Source organism: Amblyomma mixtum, chromosome 8 (genome assembly GCF_055824585.1).
Source record: "Amblyomma mixtum isolate Tamu chromosome 8, ASM5582458v1, whole genome shotgun sequence".
Taxonomy (NCBI): domain Eukaryota; kingdom Metazoa; phylum Arthropoda; class Arachnida; order Ixodida; family Ixodidae; genus Amblyomma; species Amblyomma mixtum.
The window spans coordinates 1,414,735-1,434,084 of NC_143019.1; the positions used below are offsets into that span (position 1 = coordinate 1,414,735).

Below are 19,350 nucleotides of genomic sequence, written 5' to 3' on the forward strand. Positions count from 1 at the left end.
CGAGAAAGGCAGCGTCGCCAAAGTCAAGACCCTGCGGTGCACGTTGCCGTGTATTGCGCGGAATCGAAGTGATTTGCATGCACATAAGTGACCAAATGGTTTTGCGTCGGGCTACGCAGGGACATAGACTGTGTTACACATTGGCTATAGCTTTTCGCTGAATCGTTTGGCCGCACGGGAAGCTGAGACTGCGGACCCGCGATGTGTAGCAGTAGCTTAACACGGCACAGCCAGCATACTTGATGCTGCCCTGCGTAGGGAGTGTTGTGCATCAGATATATGCAGAGAAGCACCCTAATCAGTCACAGGTAAGACCAAATATAAGCGCATTTATTTCAATGCTGGCGAGAAGGAGAATGGGGAAGGAGAAGAAAAGGCGAATCTCGCGCACTCGCGTATACATAAAGAGGGCACCGCGACGTTTGGCTTCAGACAGGCTCTTCTAAGAACGTCTGCTTGTACTTTGCGTCAATCTGCTCGGCAACCTTGTCAATGAACTCAAATGTGTTCAAGTAGTCTTTCCTCTGGACGTTCCCGAACCCCTTGACACAGAGAGCCAAGTCCTTGGTCATATAGCCGGTCTCGACTAGGTCGATGGCGGCCATTTCTAGGGCGTTGGCAAATGCGCCGAGCTTAGGATTATCATCGAGCTTTCCACGATGACGTATGCCCTCCGTCCAGGTGTAGATAGTGGCCATTGAGTTGGTCGAGGTCTCGAGGCCGGCCTTGTGGCGCCGGTAGTGCTTGGTCACGGTGCCGTGCGCGATGTCCGCGACCATGGTCTTGCTATCGGGGCACCGAAGCACGCTGGTCATGAGGCCGAGCGAGCCGAACCCCTGCGCCACGAAGTCCGACTGAATGTCGCCGTCGTAATTCTTGCAGGCCCAGACAAAGCCGCCTTCCATTCTCAAGGACCTGTGGGGCACAAAAGGAAGAAAAAATGGCAAGCGTCCGTATAGCATGTTTTTTTCCTCCAGCCTTTGATAACGCATTTTATTTACCAAGACGGCGAATACGAAGCTGCACTTTACATAGGTTTTCTGTTACACTACGGGGAAACGCATAAGAACTTTGAAGTAGTATGTCAGTCAAAAGACATGACCATGCTACCGTTTGTGCCCTTCGCGTTCTAAATACATATATTTCGGAGCAGTGCTTTGCAGGTGTCCCTTCTGATGTGTGAATGCAAAGAGAATCGCTGCTATTTCTAACGCTAAGGCATGAACATCTGTAGTGGTTTGCCAATTAGTTTGGTCGCGCATAAACCCGAGACTTTGCGGACCCGTTCTATGCGAACATTTGATAAGGAACCGATGCGAATTGGAAGGACCTCTAGTTTATCATAGGTGTCCAGTAGATGAAGCTGGCGTTCCAAATGGAGATGGTACTACCGCCCAAAGCGTCTCCCAGGGAATGATGGTGGGGGAGTTCATACCTCCCCATATCGTTTTGACAATAAGTAATCAGGGATTACTGCTTTGCGATTACAATACTGCGCCAGAACGAACGGAGGAATCATGCTAGTACGGCGAAGCTTACAAGCGGCCTCGACATCTTTGCCGCTGGAATTCATATATCACACATTAGAGCACGGTAGACATGCCGGAAAAGCTGCCCTGACTTGCAAGGGCGCCAGAGGTCTGCTGGTTACTGCATGGGATTAGAATGGTTTTGACCAGCAAACGCCGTGCAGAAAGAACGCAGTGCTGTGTAAAGAGGGGCTGCATATTCGGCCAGACTTTGTGCTATACCAGACTGTATTTTCTCGTAACTTCGTAGCGCCAAGGCCCGCAGTGTGGGGCACCATCCAGCCGAAGTTTCAGTCTCATGACATCAGCAGTCTTCGTGGCTTATCGATGGATTCACGAAGTTCGCTCACTGCGAACGTCTTCGCCCACATCGCTATAGGTCACCTGACAGACAAAATAGCATCGCTCATTTTCGCTGTCACGTTACTGTTGAAAACACCTTTAATTTACCAAAACGGCAACTATCCAACTGCACGTTTTGAAGGTTTTCTTTTACGTGGAGGGCGTGGGTGAAATCCAGACGCTAGTAGGTGCCACGCAAATGGGTGCTCGTATCATAGGAGTTGTACGAACGAATAAACCCTCCCATCGAATGCCACTGCATGTCTGAGTTGATTATCGGGTAACAAGGAACGTTTTGCTACATGATCGGTTCGATTACTGCAGTTACTATCAACCCTTTAATTTATTCCTCTGTGGCGTGTCTACCTGAGCACTTTGACTGCTTGAGATATTTACTTTTAAGCTTGGTTTGGTTTATGGTTTATGGGGGTTTAACATCTCAAAGCGACTGAGGCTATGAAGGACGCCGTAGTGGAGAGCTCCGGTAATTTCGACGATCTGGTGTTGTTTAATGTGCCGTGAAATCGCACGGTACACGGGCCTTTAGAAATGTATAAGACTTTCAAGCTTGAGTCCTCTAGATTAGATCTCTTGTAAATCCATTCCTGGCCTTGAAAGCTTAGGATAAAAAAAAATTGAGTAGCGCGGTGGAACAGGCTGTTACCTTGCTACCATGTCGTCCGTTAGACGATGCTGAAAAAATATTCCTTGCTCTTTGAACCTCGGCCTGTACTTCTTCTGGTAGAGGCGCTCGAAGATGTCCTTGAAGCGGCCGTCGTACTTCTTGAGGATCGTTTCCTTGGTGCTCAGGTAAAGGGGCAGGTTACGCCGCTGCGCGAACTGGAAGCAGCAGTAGGCGAACTCTGTGATGGACTTGTCCGTGTTGCACATTGCCGCGGCGACCCCCGGCGTGTCCTGGAACTCGTACACCCGTACGTGGTACGGCGAACCGATGGTGGGCGTGAAGGAGACCTCCAGGCTGCCGGGGCCGGGAACGACGAAGTCCCTGAATTGTGAGAGTATTGGAATGTTATTCCTGCATTATTGTGGACTTGGCATCAGTCGATACATAGGTTTGGAAAAAGAGTACTGTACAGACATAACCCCGGGATGGAGTGAGGGATGCAGGGAGACTGCTGCATATGGCTAGCTGCTGCTGTTTTGTCTCTGTACTGCTTGCTTGCATGCTTGTACAGTTTGCAACTTGAGTAATACATAAGGTAAGCCCCAATGGCCATCGAAACGATGCTCTGTGCTCCATGCTGTGTCGTAAGCTGAGGTGCGAGGAGGTCTTTAGGTGGCCTTTTTCTATAGAGCAGGAATATCGTCACCGCATATTGCCTGAACGCGATGGAGATTCTATTTCACCTAGCCTTCAGCACACCTGATACCTTCTGTGAACCGATGGCTGTGTCATTAGCCATAAAGAGCAGTTAAAAAAAAAAAAACGTTGAACAGTGCAGTGATGAAATGTATGCCTGCTGAGATTTTGGTAAGCGATGTCCCCTATAAACAACATCAGCAGACACTTTCCTGTCAGTGCCGTGAAATGTCCACACAAAGTGACAGCCTTACCAGACCTTTCCTTTTTCGGTAATGTAACCTAGCGTGATGAAACCAGACCTCTCTGCATGGATCACCGACAACTCCGAGTGAAGATGGTATTGAGAGAAAAGCGATGTGCTCGTTGCCTGCAGCTTACTGTTTTCTGCGGCTATAAAAGACGATATGTACACTTCAGATGGCCACACACTTTTCTAGCGCACTCGAGGAGTACACTGGGGTCATTTGCGACAGCTACAGTGCGTAAAACATGTTATCATGCATGCACGTTCACGTGAATAGTGTTTAGCTTCTCATGTCTCTAAAAGGCACATCGGGTCCACCATGCAGCGTCCAAGCCCCATTGCGAACACTCTGGAGACGCGCCCGCACGTCTGTGCATGCATGCATCTTGATGCCGAGAATGGCAGTCCTGTTGGCTTGAGGTGAACGCACAAATGCTGCACGTGTCCTATCTTGTGCATGTAATGGTTCGTAACAAAGCTGCTAATGGCTTCTCCATTACATCTCAAAGTGACCAAACTATACCTCAAACGAAGGAAGTATGTAACTGCTCCTTTTCGATGCCTTCAATATGATATCACTAATTCATCTAGGGTGTAAATGTCTATATCTATAAATGGGTAAAGAACATGTGTCCATATTTTTACCTTCAGAAAGTCTGAAAATAACGAGCCTAACCAATTAGTGCCAATTATACCCACAGTTTCCGCTTTGGTCAGGACCAGTAAGGTGTTTGTGCTTGATTTCACATTTGACTTGCGGCAGTCTGTGATCACTTGGCCTCAGAAATTTGCCATCGAAAAGATCCTTTTCTCGCGCCTGACGCACTCTTCGACAAGTAGATTGTCGCATTGAGCGTCACGGATTGTTGGAATGGCTAACACTTAGACCTGCTCATCTTTTGCTCCGCTCTGACTTGCCGAGCGACATGACGCCTTAGGGGTAAACTAAAATCACAAAGCTGTTTGCGAGCTGGTACTGAGAGTATGCTCATAACGTTCCAAATCTACCAAATTCTTGTGGCTCAACCTCGACTGGTGGCTTAGGTCTACCCCGAGAGAGCAAATTATATCACTGGTGGCTCACTGCCATGTGTTGACTCTATCCCATTAAGTTTCAGCCTGAGAGGGATGCCAAAGAAGGGGGATTTCAGCCAGTGCGCTTGCCTTCCAATGTGCTGGTCTCCGAACGCGTGGCGGGCGACCACGATGGGCTTTCGCCACTGTTTGACGAGTGGCGGCACATTGGCGCAGATGATTGGCTCACGAAACAGGGCGCCGCCCAGGGAGTTGCGGATGACCGAGTTTGGAGACTGCCACATGTGCTTCAGCTGGTACATCTCGAGCACGTCCCGCTCCGCCGTGATGGTGGCGCACTTGACGCCGCAGTTGAAGCGCCTGAGCGCGTCGCGAGCCTGCAGCGTCACCATGTTGTCCGTCTCGTTGCGGTTGGCGATGGACAGGTCGAACACCTGCGGGAAAGCATACGTTGGCGCGATGGCTAGGGCTCTATTTTCAAGCAGACTTGTTCTTTTGCATGGATTGTTAACTCAGGCGTTGTCACAAAAGATATCAGTGCATTGCCGGCGTTATGATGGTATAGAATAGAATTCGAAAAAGTATGAGTGAAGGATTAATGAGCTCTTTAGGTTCAAGGACAACGCTTTGAGGCTATGCAGCAAAGGCTGCCACCGCGAGATGAAAGGAAAAATATGATTTTCTAATATGACCACGTGCCAATCGTGAATTCGCGAATGTGGCAGCTCGCGCTTTTAATTGGTAGCTTGTATGTGAAGTGCACAGCAGGAGCTGGGAATAAGGATAGGCTGATTATGGGGCAGGGGCTGAATGAATCATATCCGAAACTATGGCGGGAGAGAACCTGAAGAGGGAGCGTGACGGGAGAATCGGTTTGGCTTATGGGGGTGAAGCTTTTCGTGGAAAATAAGAGGGGAAGGTTCGCTCCCACTTGAGAGCCTGTGACGCGTTTTATTGGCCAGGGCTGGATCTTAGCCTTAACACGGGACAGACTACGGCTTGCCGGAGGAAGAATGTGAAAAGGAAACTGCTTCAAGCGTGCTTGGTGTGCTCAGGCAGTCCTCATTACGGCGTTAAGGAGACGGGCCATTACGTTACTTCGCGAAATGTTTCCCTAATTGATTCCAAACGCGAAACAAAGCTGAGTCTCCGGATGTACTGACGAAAGAGTGACACCCTTGATGAAGCCCTGGCTGGAGTGGCACCTAGTGCCATCTAGAAAGCAACTGAGAGGTTTCGGCAACGTGAATAACGAACCAGGACATCCCCCTACTTGCTAGAAATCGCATTAAGGCTGCAACATGCCTAAGCTTCCCTGCCTTTGCGCAAAAGCGACAAATGTGACCACTGTGAACACGCAGAACAGCACACCATACCTTCAGGTCGATGTCCACGTAAGGCAGGATGAGTTTGTCGCGCACCAGGTCCCAGATGACGCGAGACATGTCGTCCCCCGGCATCTCCACGATGGGGCCACACTTGAGGCGCTCCATGGTAGTGTCGCTGTGTAGTTTACCGACGCCACAAAAAGAGATGGCGACCGCTGGCAACGGTGGACGCGGGGCGCCATTGGAAGCACGAGGAAGGGCGCCGCTTGCTGCCGCGTGGAAGCTCTTCCTTTGCTTCTATATTTCCTTATGTCTAACGCACGTAGAATTAGGCCTTTGTGCGAGCAACTATTCAATAAAGATTACTCGACAGGATACCGCAACAGGGTGAGAATTCTTTTCGAGAACTTTTCTAGAGTCGTTTCTCAGTCTCACGAAAAGGGCAAAATATTGTTGAAAACAAGAAAAATTGTGGTGCCAGCCTAGTCAGCAGAGGACATCATCATCATCATCATCGTCAGCAGAGAGCAGCAGGCAGAGGCCCAGTGGCGACGTCGACCTAGGAGGATTTTATTCACGGAAAAAGGCTACATATATGAAAAGGTCGCGTGACACAGAACATCCAATAAGCAAACACATGTGCACACAGTAAAGTGCGAAGACAATCCAATGAAACAAGAACCGAAACCAAAAGTAACAGTACTGTCTTTTTTTCAGGGACATGACAATGAGAGAAAGTTTACGCACTTAACGACCGTGTTTTGTGTTTTTGAAAGGTTACAGCGAGCGGTCTTCAGCATTGCGGTGCTATGTTACTTTGCCACTGGCGGAGGAGGAGGACACCCAAGGATATGCATGACCTGCTTTTCTAGACAGGCAGCAACTTGCGCTGTCTTTTGGCCAGCAGTAGCGAACACCGCGTAGCTGAATGGGGATAGATTAAGCCTGAAATTTTGACAAACCTAGAGAGTTCCGAGAGATACTGCGCGAATGAGATAAAAATGTCTACTAATGATATCAAATACTTGGACATCTTTTCTGTTGTTTAAGAAATGCGCTCGATTGTTTTTCAATTTGTGCGGTGTGAATAAATAATGTCTTTTTTTTCCATGAATGATATTCTGATATTGTATTCATACCGACGAATTCTGGGCGAAGGTATTTTTGAACGGGAAAGAGTTTACGAGCGCAATTTTTTCATATCTTATAAGATTTCACTGTAACAGTGAATATATCCGCAAATCTCCCGTAGGCAGGCTTGCATTTTTTTGCTATTAAGGTTTTCGCTAGAGTCAAAGACATTCCCCATTCCTTTTTTATGGCAGTTTTAACTGCTCGATGCAAGCCATGGAAACACTATAAATGAAAGATTTTGCTCCACATAGGAAAAATGGACCATTACTTTCTCGGGACGTTAAACGACAATAAACCAACCAAAATTTCAATATTTCTATACCGGCACCTTAGAGTTTTTCAGTATACAAAATTTTTTGTCTAGGAATGTTGAACATCACTAAGATTTACAGGTTCATGCTGTTTATCTATTTTCAATATGGATCTTTTTAATTCCTACTATTTAACGTCTGTACTCATTTTGTTTGATAGATGTCTGACCATTTTTCTCTTTTTTTTTTACTGCCTGTATGCTTCCAGTCTGCTACATACTGCGCCAATGCCTTTTTTAAGGCGGAAGCCTTTAATGCCTCATCTTTGTAAGCAGGAGCTGTCGACAGAAATGTCACGCTTTTCAATTGGTCGCAACGGTCGTGACGTCACAGTGCGCGAATTTCAAACGGGGTCAATTGTACTTGGGCTACTAACCATGCAACCAATTAAAGGGATCGTATAGTGATGCTCCAAGTAAGGTTGAGTGAGTTTAGTTAATTGCTTACTTAACCAATTAGTCTAATTAACGTTTCTAGTCAGACCAGATAAATAAATAAAACCGAGTAAGAAATTGGCCGAACTTAGGAATCGAACCCCGGTCTCCGGAGTGCGAGTCGAGCACGCTACCACTCGGCCATGAAAGCTTTTTTTTTCTTTATTGCCTGTCTTTGGCTCATGATATTGCACAACAAAAATACACATAACGCTATATACATACGACACTGTCGTGGTCAGCCAGCACGAGACTCTCTCTCTCGGCCATGAAAGCTCGATGGTTTCGAAATAACAAAGGTGCGTCTAGTGAATACGGTGTCTTCGTTCACTCCCATCTTCCTCTCTTCCCGTTACGGCGAGGTTTAGGTGTCCACCGAGATATGAGAGACAGATACATTTCCTTTCCTACGAGCAAGGCGTATTTGTCCGCGTTTCAGATAGGTCCAAATTGTCGTGACGTCACCACGCGCGAATTTTGACAGGTGTCCACCGAAATATGTGAGACAGTTACTGCGCAACTTCCTTTCCTCAAACAGAATTTTCGACTAGTGTCTACTGAGATATGTGAGACAGTTAATGCGTAATTTCCTTTCCTCAAATACAATTTTCATTTTCTTCATTAGGGCTCCTCTTTCTTCTTTCACTCACACTTCCTCCCTTCCTGTACGGTGGGGCTCAGGTGTCCACCGAGATGACAGAGAATTACAGCCCCATTTCCTTTCCTCAAAAAGAGTTGCGTTCGAAGGGCAACGCATCGCGCCGAACGGGTGGTGGCGTTCCTTGAACTCCGTGCCAGCGCTACAACACTCTGTCGCGTTCCACTCCTAAAGGCGAAGCTTGAGCGTCATTAATTGGCAGTTAATTAATACACCAACAAAATGCGCAGTCAACAATCGCGTAGCATAATGCAGCACTCAGGCTTTCGCCTTTCACCACTTTAGCCGCTAAAGTTCCTCGTAATTTTTTCCTGTTCTCACTTGGTTACAAGAGGCTCCACTGAAGGCTCGTACCTCGGAACGCCTAGCTGTATCTTTGTTTGCATTCAGTTCTGGTACCATGCGTTTTTATGAACAAATGAAATCTCACCTATAAAATGCTTCCTGCGTTCAGACAGCTAGTTCAGACTGCCATATAAAATGAATGAGAATGAATGAAAAATGTTTATTCAGTAAAGCAAAGCTATCTCTGACAATTGAGTGCATTATCAGGTGAAGGCCCCCTACGGAGACAGCAGCTCTCTTCCGGCCCACTGGGCATCGCAGGTATTCCAGGTTTTAGCTGGACAAAGCCTCCTTCCGCTGCTCCTGGGATGCGTTTTGTATATTGGGGACTGTTGTGTAGTGTAGAGCTGGCACCCCCACGAGGTTTGATATAGTTAGCCACCTCCCAGTATAGCGGACAGGCGGCTTTAAAGGCTGAAGGCACTGTCAGCTCTTTTGTGAGCTTGCGGAGCCGTGGGGGTAAGAAGTGCCGAAATTTGAAAATTTAGGCGGTGATTTTGAGTGTTCAACGCAATGAGGTACATGATGACAGCCGTGCAAAATAGAAGCGTTCGTCCAGTATTTCTGGGCTTGGACCCGTAAGAAAACATTAAAATTCGAAAAAGTAATGGCTGTGATTCCGATAGATATGAAGAGGCTACCAATGAGCTGGGAACTTCGACTGAAGTAAAAAAAATTGGCTGGGGCTTAGCTAAGGTTAAGCCTGGATATCTCGAAGCGAAAAGCTGCGGTGACCCGCAATAAACACGCGCTTGCGGCGAACGTCAAACGATGACGCATAGCGCGCGGCAGGGTGCGCCTGTTCTATGGGCAAGCGCGCCTTATATACCCCTCCTTTCAAATGCGCACGGCTGCGGCGAAAGGTCAAAGGGTGGCGAGGAGGAGAAGCGGCGGCGCACATGCGCAGTAGCCTGCGCCGTGCGTGACGTCACTCATGCTCCGACATACGCCGGCTCGCGCGAAGCGTGGTGTTGACTAGCGTAGTGAAGCTTTTCGCTTAAAAAAAATGTGGGCAGAGACACCTTAGACTGCTTACGTGTGCGAAGGCGTAAGCCCGCCCGCTCACTTAGTATGAGCAGTCGCCTCGTGCTGCGGCGTGATGTAGCCCGATGCTACGCAGCTGGCAATTCTACCTCAGCATGGCTCTACGTAGCCGCCGCCACGACGCCGCCGCACCCCTTCTGATCTGCTCGCTAAATGCGTGAAGGCAGTCACCGCCGTACCGCTGCCCGCGCTTCGCCTTAAGGGCACGGCGCGATAGCTAATGGGTTCATGCCCATATCTGCAGAATTGGTCTTTCTCTACTTAAAATTCATAGATCCCTGGGAGTCCTCACACCACACCTGGCGCAGTGGTGCCGCCGTTAAGAGGTGCGCCACTGTCCTGGCATGGGATGGCAGGTGGTGGCACCGGTGGAATTTGTGCTATCCAGGTTGCCCCGAGCAACCTCGCGCAGCCAATTAATTTAATGGCCACCTGCCAGGTTCTGTATAGGACACCATCTTTTAATGGTACTATCGAATGCTATAACACTCGCACACGTACACACAATCTCCAGTCAATGCTCTCCTGCTGCAGTTGTAGCTACCTCATCCCAGAAACTGCACCCCTTCATGGCACCTGTCATTCTGCCACTGCTTGCAATATTTCCGTTCTGTTCCAAGACAGTTCGTTAGCACGCGTGACCATCGCTTATTTCGTCCAAGCAGGCCATGCCCTGCCCATGTGAATTTCCACTTGTTAATTCCAGCTGGGATTTCATCAACAAACGTTTGTTTCCTAAACAACTCTACTCTTTTCATATCTATTAACATTACCACCATGAAAATAATTTTCATAGGGGGCTACCCAGTCCTTAATTCGACGCCTTTTTGTTCGCTTATAAGGTCCAGCTGCAAAAGGATTGGCAAAACGCAGCCTTCGTTTACTTTTCATTTCAGGAATACTCAGCATTATTACACAGTGAAGAAAAAAGAAACGAGAGCGGTATCCATGTGTTGGTGCTCCTGAAGGAGAAGAAGTCGCCGTTCTGCGTGGTCGCTTTGTCGTTCTGCTCTGCGGCCCCAGCCCGTAAGCGTTTTGTGGAACTCGCAACAGACTCACTGGAAACACGGATTGCCTCGCCTTTCCAACCACGATCTCGTCGAAGGGCAAGTTCTTCTCGCATGTTGTTTCAGGAGTTTGGAGCTAAATTGAGCAGGGCTGCTTTCCACGCGTTTGGCCTGTGAGGCAGATCAATTCCGTGCATGCTCCCTAGCTTGATTTTTTTCCCGTTAAATCCCCATTCTCAGTTCCTCCAGAAATGCCGTTTCGCAGTCGCAGCAGCTGCGCGAAGTTCATATTGGTAACGTTAGCTGTTGGGATCCAGAATGCTGTACAAAGAATCATTAAAGAGGCGAAGAGAGAAAGATGCGAAAAAGAAAAAAAACATTAAACGACTTGGACGCTGGTTGATTTGACGATGCATTCTAGGAGACCTTGTCCTTATGATGTTGGGGTCTAAACAAGTGTCTAACACCCACCCCCCCTCTCTCTCTCTCTCTTCGACGTGACAGAGACGTTCATTTTTTCAAACACGGATCACCTATGACGCCTGTGACACAACTTCCGCCTTTCAGTCTTCTTTCTTCTTCGGTGTACTGGCGGAGTACTTGCAGCAAACGGAGAGTTGTATAGTCCAGAAAACTCGTATTCGAAATCTTGGCCATAGGGTGTGTCTATTGTAACCCCTGTTGTGCGCGTTGTTAGCTGATTTAATGTCTCGTGCTTCTACACACTAGTGAATACTTTTTTCGGTTTTGCGAATAGTGGCGCCTTATTTTCAGTCACGGAACACAACTGAATTCAACGCAACTTAAAGCATGAAGTATGGCGGAATCGGAAAGATAAACAGGGATGTGCTATCACAATACCTTGAGAGCCTTTTAAGAACGCACTTAGAATAAGAGCGGCGCCACTTTTGATGCGCTGTGATAAACAGATATCACCTAATTACAGCATGAGGTAAATTCGTGATTGCGTCCTGTTTCAGTTACGACGGGCAAGTGATACAGGATGTCGGTCGTTCCCGGGCGGATCCACGAGTTCTACGAGCCTCAAAAGCCGCAGGTGGGCACCGCCCTACCGAGGTACGGTGCCACTATGCATATTTCTTTCAAGACCAATGAAGTTAGCGACGGATTTTGAGATAAAATATGGCTCCCTGAGGCCTTGCCATTCACTGCAGTTGAAGCTGACAACGAGAAAATAACCTCTTTGGCATGCAGGTATTGACAGCGTTTTATCACCGTTTCCGTACCTCTGAAACTGCCGCAGTCCTTCCGCCATGCTGTGGCATTTCAAGCCCTCAAAAATAATGAAGTGATTAATGAAATATGAAGTGATTATGAAGTCAATTTAGTATTACAGCTATAGCGACTTCACCGCGTGTTATAAGGTGAAAAATCGTGTAGTTATGTCCGTTTCTTTGTCCTTGAACGGCACGAGTTTGTGTTTTCTACACCTTGCTGCTCCAGCCAAGGCTTTGGGAACGGAGAAGCGGCAGCTAACATTAAAATTTTCTGTACCTTCGGAACCTCCTCATGATGGGATTCTCGTTGTCACCACCTCTCAGCACGATCAGCATTTACATAATATATCCCGTCCCTTTCAACCTACCTTTCTTAATTCGGAGCCCTCCATTACTAAGCCTCTTGAAGCCCATATGATGCTTCCAGATGTGAAACTATAAACATCACACACCATACAATCTTTTCCTCGTCTTTTCTTAGTTTTAAACCGACCAAACTACTCTATGTCTCTGCAATGAAATTCCTAGATTGGTTTAGAGGCTCGCTAAGTCGCCAGCACCACCAAATTTGAAAATGCTTGGACTAAAATGTCCGAGTACTTTATATCAGGTTATCATATAGGGATATACAAACCCGACCCACTAATCTACCTTAACATACCTCCTGATCTTCACTAATCTACATTATTCCACCTAATTATCCACCCACCTTCATCCACATACTACTACAAACTAATCCACTTTAACCTATTTTCCGTGTTAGGCATACTTCGAAAATTCTGGGGTCCTTTCGAGCTTCTCTGGATGGGTAAACTTCCAAATCCCGGCTCATTTTCTTCAAGAATGCGTTTAAGAAGGCCCCAAAGTTAAAGCTCCCACCACTCACTGATAAAATTATGGTGGCAGCGGTTATTCACCTTCTCTTTCTTTGGTATCAAACAGCCATTACTATACCACTGCTACCTCATTGCCAGTAGCTGACGTGTTGATCTCAATAAACGCCAAATATCGAATAGACTTTTCTTCCTCTATCCAGTTATCTGGTATTTGGCAAGAAACTGTTTGATTTATGCGGGAATCTTCCTCTCGGGTGGTTGATTTTGTGACCTGTGCATGGAAGTCTTACATATTTTGTACCGTCAGGATGTAATACTGGAAGGCAACGAGATCTCATGGTTGTCGGTATGAAATGACGTCATAATATGCCAAGGTGAATGTCTCCTCATGATCCGACCCACTGGTCACAGTAATCAATCATGTGACTCAATAATCGCCTCTGGTTGAAGAGACCTTAAAAGTTCGCACAAATAACTAACCCTCTCATGCATGAATGACCCCAGAACAGAGACTACTGCGATTCGCCTTTTTAAAGCCCCAACATTTCATTCACCCGCGATATCTGCAGAGCTAGGTAAGGGTGGTCTACAGAGCGAATGTGCGCAGGTACGGCGTCGAGCACGGCTACCTGGTGCTGGAGGACTTGAAGACGCGCGACCTGCCCCGCCCCCCTCCGGCCGGGTGGGACTCTGCCAAGCGGCTGGGCCTGGTGGCAGCGGCCGCGCTGTGCATCTTTGCGGCCGTCTTGGCCCTGGGGGTACTAAGTCGTACAACACGTCTGGACGACGGCAGTAGGCCCGCCGTTCCGGTGCACGACAGGAACGGCACCAACGAAACCGCCGCGTGAGTAAACGTGGGTCGTCGGTTAGCATCATTACGTCGATGCTATTGTTTGGGCTCCGTAGACAGGTGAACAACATACAGGAGGTCTTCTCTCCATCGATGTCTACTGATGCAGAGATGCAATGCGGGGACATCTTGAGTAGACTGTTGACAGGTGGAAATGAGGAGTAACTGTATTAACGCGATAGCGTGAAGGCCCCGTTCGCCAGAAAATCCGGTGTTGGCGTGGTCGATGTCGGCATTGTGGGCGAAAAATTATGGGCATGGCTGTGGCAGGTGGTACCCACAGAGGCAACTGAGAAGGCAGGTGGGCCATCTAGGTTACGTGGCCTTCCGGCGTCATCACAAATTGCCCACCAGATAGTAAATTCAATTGCAGGTAGCAGGTGGTGGTTAAATTAATGATTGGTCGCTCGGGAAGAGGAACGTGGGTCGCACAAGGCTCATCGCTGGGAGCACGTGCGATCGGAGGGCAGCGGCGTATCGCTTAACCTCTGCACCACTGCTCCAGGAGGGGTATGAGAACTCTCATGAATCTATTAACGTAAAGTAGACAATGACCTTCTGCATATATGTGAATAAATCTATTACGCTATCGCGTCGTACCCTTAAGGCGGGGCTGCAGCGTGCTCTCCAATTTTTGTTTATCCGCACATTTGAATTGACCGTTTGCTTTCGCTTTACAGCTATTAGTCATTAGTGGTTTTTGAGCGAAGAAAATTGCGCAGTAACTGTCTCACTTCTTGGCGACCGCCTCAAGTGTGCCGTGAAGGAAGCGGGAACGAAAGAAGGAAAAATTACCGAAGGCACTTTATAAATTCTGAAGTGTGCTTGGCGAAAGCCTTGTGGTCAACCCACTGCCGCTTCCCTGAACCGCTTGGCGCGTGGCGAGCTTCCCGCGTGTGCAGTTTTTATTGTCTTTGGCGAGTGCGGTCGCTCTTATTGCGAAAGCAATACTACGCCACGTCTTACCGCTCGTCGCGTAGTCCGTGGACACCCCTGCTCCTCGAGGAGCCGCCGTCGCGCCTAACAGATGGTGTGACGTCAGCCTCTCCATTGCTATGGTGACGCGTGACGTCAGCTTGCTCTGCGCCACCGCGCTCTCTCCATCGCCTCGCCGACAGTCTCCCTCTCCCTCTGTCTCCCTCTCTGATGCACAGTAGCGATTGCGCATCGCCATCTGCGTGATTTGTGGTGTATATAAAACTGGCGGTGGCTTAGCTCTGCTATGCCAGGATATACGTAGCGTGAGGTGAGCGCGAGGTGTCCACTTCTGGGTGGACACCTGTGTGTAATTCTTTAGGTAATGTAAGCACTGCATTTTCATGTTCATATTCATTTTTATAGTGCTGTGAGGTCCACTGCGTGATGCTGTCTGTAGGTCCCCAGGGCCCAGTCAAGCTGTCTGTGACAGCTTTTTGCCTGGGGGACCCCCAACTTGTAGGTTGGAAATAAAGTGGATTTGGATTTGGGGAAAAAAAACAAGAGGGAAGGCGCATAACTGCCCTCCTGGAACGGTGGACACCTCAACCATGCTTTAAGCTAAGTGGTGGTAGTGACAGGAGTGCGCTGCATGCGTTGGCATTGAGAACGTTGTGTTATTTGATCAGTTACTCATTTTAAATTTTCTTAATTACCATCACAAAGCATTAGCTTTTGATTCTGAGCATTTTGACACCTTTGAACCTCTTTTTCCCAATTTTTAAATTTTCAATTCTGTAATTAATAAATTATTCAATGGATTACAAGGATTTTATTACCTCATCATCGTCTATAACACGACAATCAGTGACCAATCACTGGAACCAAAAAAATTGGCGAGGGCTTAGCTTTGGTTAAGCCTGGTAGGTTGCGAAAGGAAGGAAGGAAGGGAAAACTTTATTTGGACTAATGCTTTTTCCTGCGGTTTGGGGGCATCTTCAGAGACGTCTTGGTTCTATCCCCAGGAGCCTTCTCTATCGAAGTCGTCCTCCTCTAATCAATGGTCGGTTGCCCTCAGTCCAGGGCACCGCTGGCTGCTGCCGCCCGTTGAGCTCGCTGTATCAGACCTCGTTGCTCTTCACAGCGGTCGCTGGACAGCAGAGTATCCCATTGCTCCGCACTCGGGTTTTGTATTTTGGGGACCACGTCTATGTTTTGGCAGGCCCATGTGATGTGGTATAGAGTAGGGTTTTCGTCGCACCAAGGACATTTGTTCGTGTATATCGTAGGGTGCATTTTGTTTAGTAAATGTAGGTTTGGGAAAGAGCCTGTTTGTAACTGTCTCCAAGTGACAGCTTCCTCTCTCCTGAGAGATTTGTGCGGAGGGGGATATCGCATTATTCTGCCTCTATAGTTTTGTAGTATGGCCGAGTATTCCCTGGGTGCTGGCGCGAGTTCCGCGGTCTCGTCGGATGCTCGGAAAGTAATGTATCCTCGAGCTATCCTGTCGGCTCTTTGAATTTATTTTACTTTTCTTATCCCCCACTTTTTCTTTCTGTTTTTTGGCACTTTGTGTGTTCGGTGCATGAGTTGTGTGCCGTCTGCTGCCGGGCGCTGCTACTCAAGTCTTCTAAGGCTTTGGCAGGCCCGCATTTGAATTGGAATGAATAAATAAAATTATTATTATTATTATTATTATTATTATTATTATTATTATTATTATTATTATTACTTGCCATAGGTAATGACTCGCGCTACCTCCGCCGCTTATGCGTGGTGCGGCTAGTACAAAGGCGCCGTTAAACGCTCTGAATCGCCTTTTGAACGCTGCTTGCCGACAGGGCCCGAGCCTGCAAAATGCGGCGCTTTGATTACAGGGAGGATGAGCTCGGGACGCTGCCAGAAATGCGTTGCTTATGCAATGCGTTACACTCATAAAGAGTGTAATAACCCATCGTTCATATGACTGATCACAATATGGCACTTGTTCTCAATGTGTGATGACGCCATTTTATGCAGATCTTGGTCACATGGCTTAACGGGATTTGGCATTAGCCGCTACCACTGTAAGAGCGATGACGCATTACATGTTATTCCTATGCACCCTATTCAGGCAAAGAAGTGGCAGATCTGTTGGCGCCTCCACCCCCACGAGCTTTTCACCGTCCGTTGAAATCTCCAAGATACTAGCCTGCGATTGCTGCCCACAAAATTATCGCACGATATTTTGTCCGTAACGCTTTGTTCGTCCCCACTGCAGGGCTCCGAAGTTCTATGTCGCCACCGAAATTGAAGTCGTCGACATTCAGGAGGACGCTGGTGTGAAGTCCACAGCCGTGCCCTCAGAGCGTTACCGTCTCCATGAAGCGACGTCGAAGCGCCGAAAACCATCGGCCGCGAAGACCGCACCTGGACGAATAGTGAAGTCAGCTTCGCGATGGGGACGCGTGATGGCCACGCTGGGAATGTTTGACGGAGAAGACGTCACCGTTACCTTTGGGGACGACGCCAGCAGCGACGTAGTAACCGACACAGTCACCACGGATATCTTAACAACTTTGCATTGGCTTTACCGAACGAAGTCTGTGGTAAACGGGACGCGCTTTACAGCGAAGTACCCGAAGAGAGACCGCGCATTCTAATGCAACCAAAACACAGTCGTTCTACTTTTATATGAAGGACGGTGAGCTCTGTGTTTGTTTGGTGTTATTGGTAGTACACAAATATGCTATGTTTGGAGTAATTATTAAACTGTGCTCTGACTACTAACGACTGTTAAACGTCTCATGATGGGTAAATACTGCCATATTCGAGTCGGTTTCTCCTTAAAGCGTTCTCCTAAAAACACTCCACTGGCTTGGTTATCTCTTCGTATTGTTAATAAATTCTGCCTCGCCCTACCATAATAGCTTAGCTGGTAGAGCAACTGCCTCGAGAGGTAGTGCTCCCAGGTTAAATCCCCAGACGAAGAGGACCTTTTTTAACGCTGAGATATTTCGGAGCAGGCTGTATAGATTTCCTTTGTAGCCATATGGCTGCAATTCATCTCACGTCACAGAGATTGTGGAGCTTCTAATTGTGATGTTGCCTACATATAGGCAAAAGACTGGCGTTGGCTGCATCTTCGGCGTGTTTTGAGAGCGGGACACTTTAGGAGGGGCTTGCACTTGCCGTTTCGCAGGATGCTTGGAAAGCTGTCCAAGCAGCGCAGGTGCTTCATTTCTTGCGCAACACGGGTCTCGACTCGTGGTTCTGTTGGAGTGAAGTCGTGGTGGGATAGCATATGTTATCTCTTCTCTCCACACCGTCACCCAAAATAACCCTCTTGTTCTCTTCCCCTTTTGCGTGTGCATGAGTAGCAGCGCCAAATAATGTTCCCTCCCACCGGATTCTCCGCCTTTCTCCGAATGAAATCTCCCTCTCTTGGTTAGATGCTAATGAGTAGTACTACAATATTTTAAATATACTCCATCATGGGGGTCTTTCATAAACGCGCAATTCCATTTTGTCGACGGCACAGAACCGAAACTTCCGGTTTGGCCTCCGGGTTCGTATCAAACATGTTTAAACCGCCATTTTTCATGACAATCATCATCGACTGTAACCTAAAAGTTAACACGAACTTAGAGGAAATGGTAAGTTAACTGAGTGAAACTAGAGGTAGTGTTTTTTTAAAAAAAGGGGCGAGAACGATTTACTTGGAGGGATAGGTTTGGAGCTGCTTCACCGCTCGCCGAAAGACATAAGCTCTAATCCAGGTCACAGCATCGATAGGAACGAGCGCTTTTAATTCTGTTATACGCTTTCACAAAATTTATATTCACCTTTAAGTAGCGCTGTTTAACTGGGACGTGTGCTTGTTGTGTGGCACTGTATACCGTTGAGAGAACGTAATCATGCGCCCTTAACACATTGGACTTGAATTCTTTGGCGAACTGCACTTTGGAAGGGAGAGTGCCCGTTGGTGCGGTACAGAACCGAAGCAATTCTTGCAAACAATGAGACGCACATCTCAGGCAGCCAATTTCGCTAGTTGGTCCGAAACGCGAGTAGTGCTACTTAGAAAGAAGCCGCTGATGTATCCAATATGTCTCTTCCAAATATGTTCAAATATTTTGCTACTCATACTTTTTTTTTGTGAATGAACGCACAGGTCTATCCTTATGTTCAATTACATTGCATTGTTTACGTTTAAAAAAAAAGGGAAAGGAAAAAAAGTTTTCCCAGGCGTCCAAAACCAGTGCTTTATTGAAACTCTTATTTAGGCTTATTTTATTTTGTGATGCGATATAGTGCTGTTTTTTTTGTTTTTCTTTTCTTTGAAACAAAAATGCGTCTGTTTATTGCCCCACTCTGCTGCTGTATACACTGTAAGGGGGCGGAGGATTTTTCAAGCCGCAAATGTACGGCTTTTCCCTCCGCCTCCTTCCACTTCTTTGTGGAGAATAAAACTTGTATGTATGTATGTATGTATGTATGTATGTATGTATGTATGTATGTATGTATGTATGTATGTATGTATGTATGTATGTATGTATGTATGTATGTATGTATGTATGTATGTATGTATGTATGTATGTATGCATGCATGCATGCATGCATGCATGCATGCATGTATGTATGTATGTATGTATGTATGTATGTATGTATGTATGTATGTATGTATGTATGTATGTATGTATGTATGTATGTATGTATGTATGTATGTATGTATGTATGTATGTATGTATGTATGCATATGTGTGTGTGTGTGTGTGCGTGCGTGCGTACGTACGT

The 19,350-nt window shown here is 47.3% G+C and overlaps 2 protein-coding genes across 2 annotated transcripts; one reads left to right on the plus strand and one right to left on the minus strand.

Moving 5' to 3' along the window:
* Positions 1-381: 381 nt before the first annotated feature.
* On the minus strand, positions 382-5,967 carry LOC149331128 (isocitrate dehydrogenase [NADP] cytoplasmic-like). Its single transcript, XM_089555398.1, has 4 exons — positions 5,851-5,967; positions 4,604-4,908; positions 2,536-2,877; positions 382-915 (listed from the first exon to the last, which is right to left on the minus strand). Exons 1-4 carry the CDS (start codon positions 5,965-5,967, stop codon positions 429-431), a joined length of 1,251 nt encoding a protein of 416 aa, XP_089411524.1. The 3' UTR covers positions 382-428.
* Positions 5,968-11,714: 5,747 nt separating this feature from the next.
* LOC149331129 (uncharacterized) lies at positions 11,715-17,216 on the plus strand. Its single transcript, XM_089555874.1, has 3 exons — positions 11,715-11,812; positions 13,417-13,653; positions 16,835-17,216. The coding sequence occupies exons 1-3, from the start codon at positions 11,739-11,741 to the stop codon at positions 17,214-17,216; spliced, it is 693 nt and encodes a 230-aa protein (XP_089412000.1). The 5' UTR covers positions 11,715-11,738.
* The last annotated feature ends 2,134 nt before the right edge of the window (positions 17,217-19,350 follow it).

What these genes read in the sequence shown, in the direction of transcription:
- LOC149331129 (XM_089555874.1), top strand. Translation starts at nt 11,739, where the DNA reads ATGTCGGTCGTTCCCGGGCGGATCCACGAGTTCTACGAGCCTCAAAAG. An exon ending in GTGGGCACCGCCCTACCGAG is followed by an intron (nt 11,813 to 13,416) that starts GTACGGTGCCAC and finishes GAATGTGCGCAG; the next exon opens with GTACGGCGTCGAGCACGGCT. An exon ending in GGCACCAACGAAACCGCCGC is followed by an intron (nt 13,654 to 16,834) that starts GTGAGTAAACGT and finishes TCCCCACTGCAG; the next exon opens with GGCTCCGAAGTTCTATGTCG.
- LOC149331128 (XM_089555398.1), bottom strand. Translation starts at nt 5,967, where the DNA reads ATGGAGCGCCTCAAGTGTGGCCCCATCGTGGAGATGCCGGGGGACGAC. An exon ending in ACGTGGACATCGACCTGAAG is followed by an intron (nt 4,909 to 5,850) that starts GTATGGTGTGCT and finishes GCTTTCCCGCAG; the next exon opens with GTGTTCGACCTGTCCATCGC. An exon ending in GGAGACCAGCACATTGGAAG is followed by an intron (nt 2,878 to 4,603) that starts GCAAGCGCACTG and finishes CTCACAATTCAG; the next exon opens with GGACTTCGTCGTTCCCGGCC.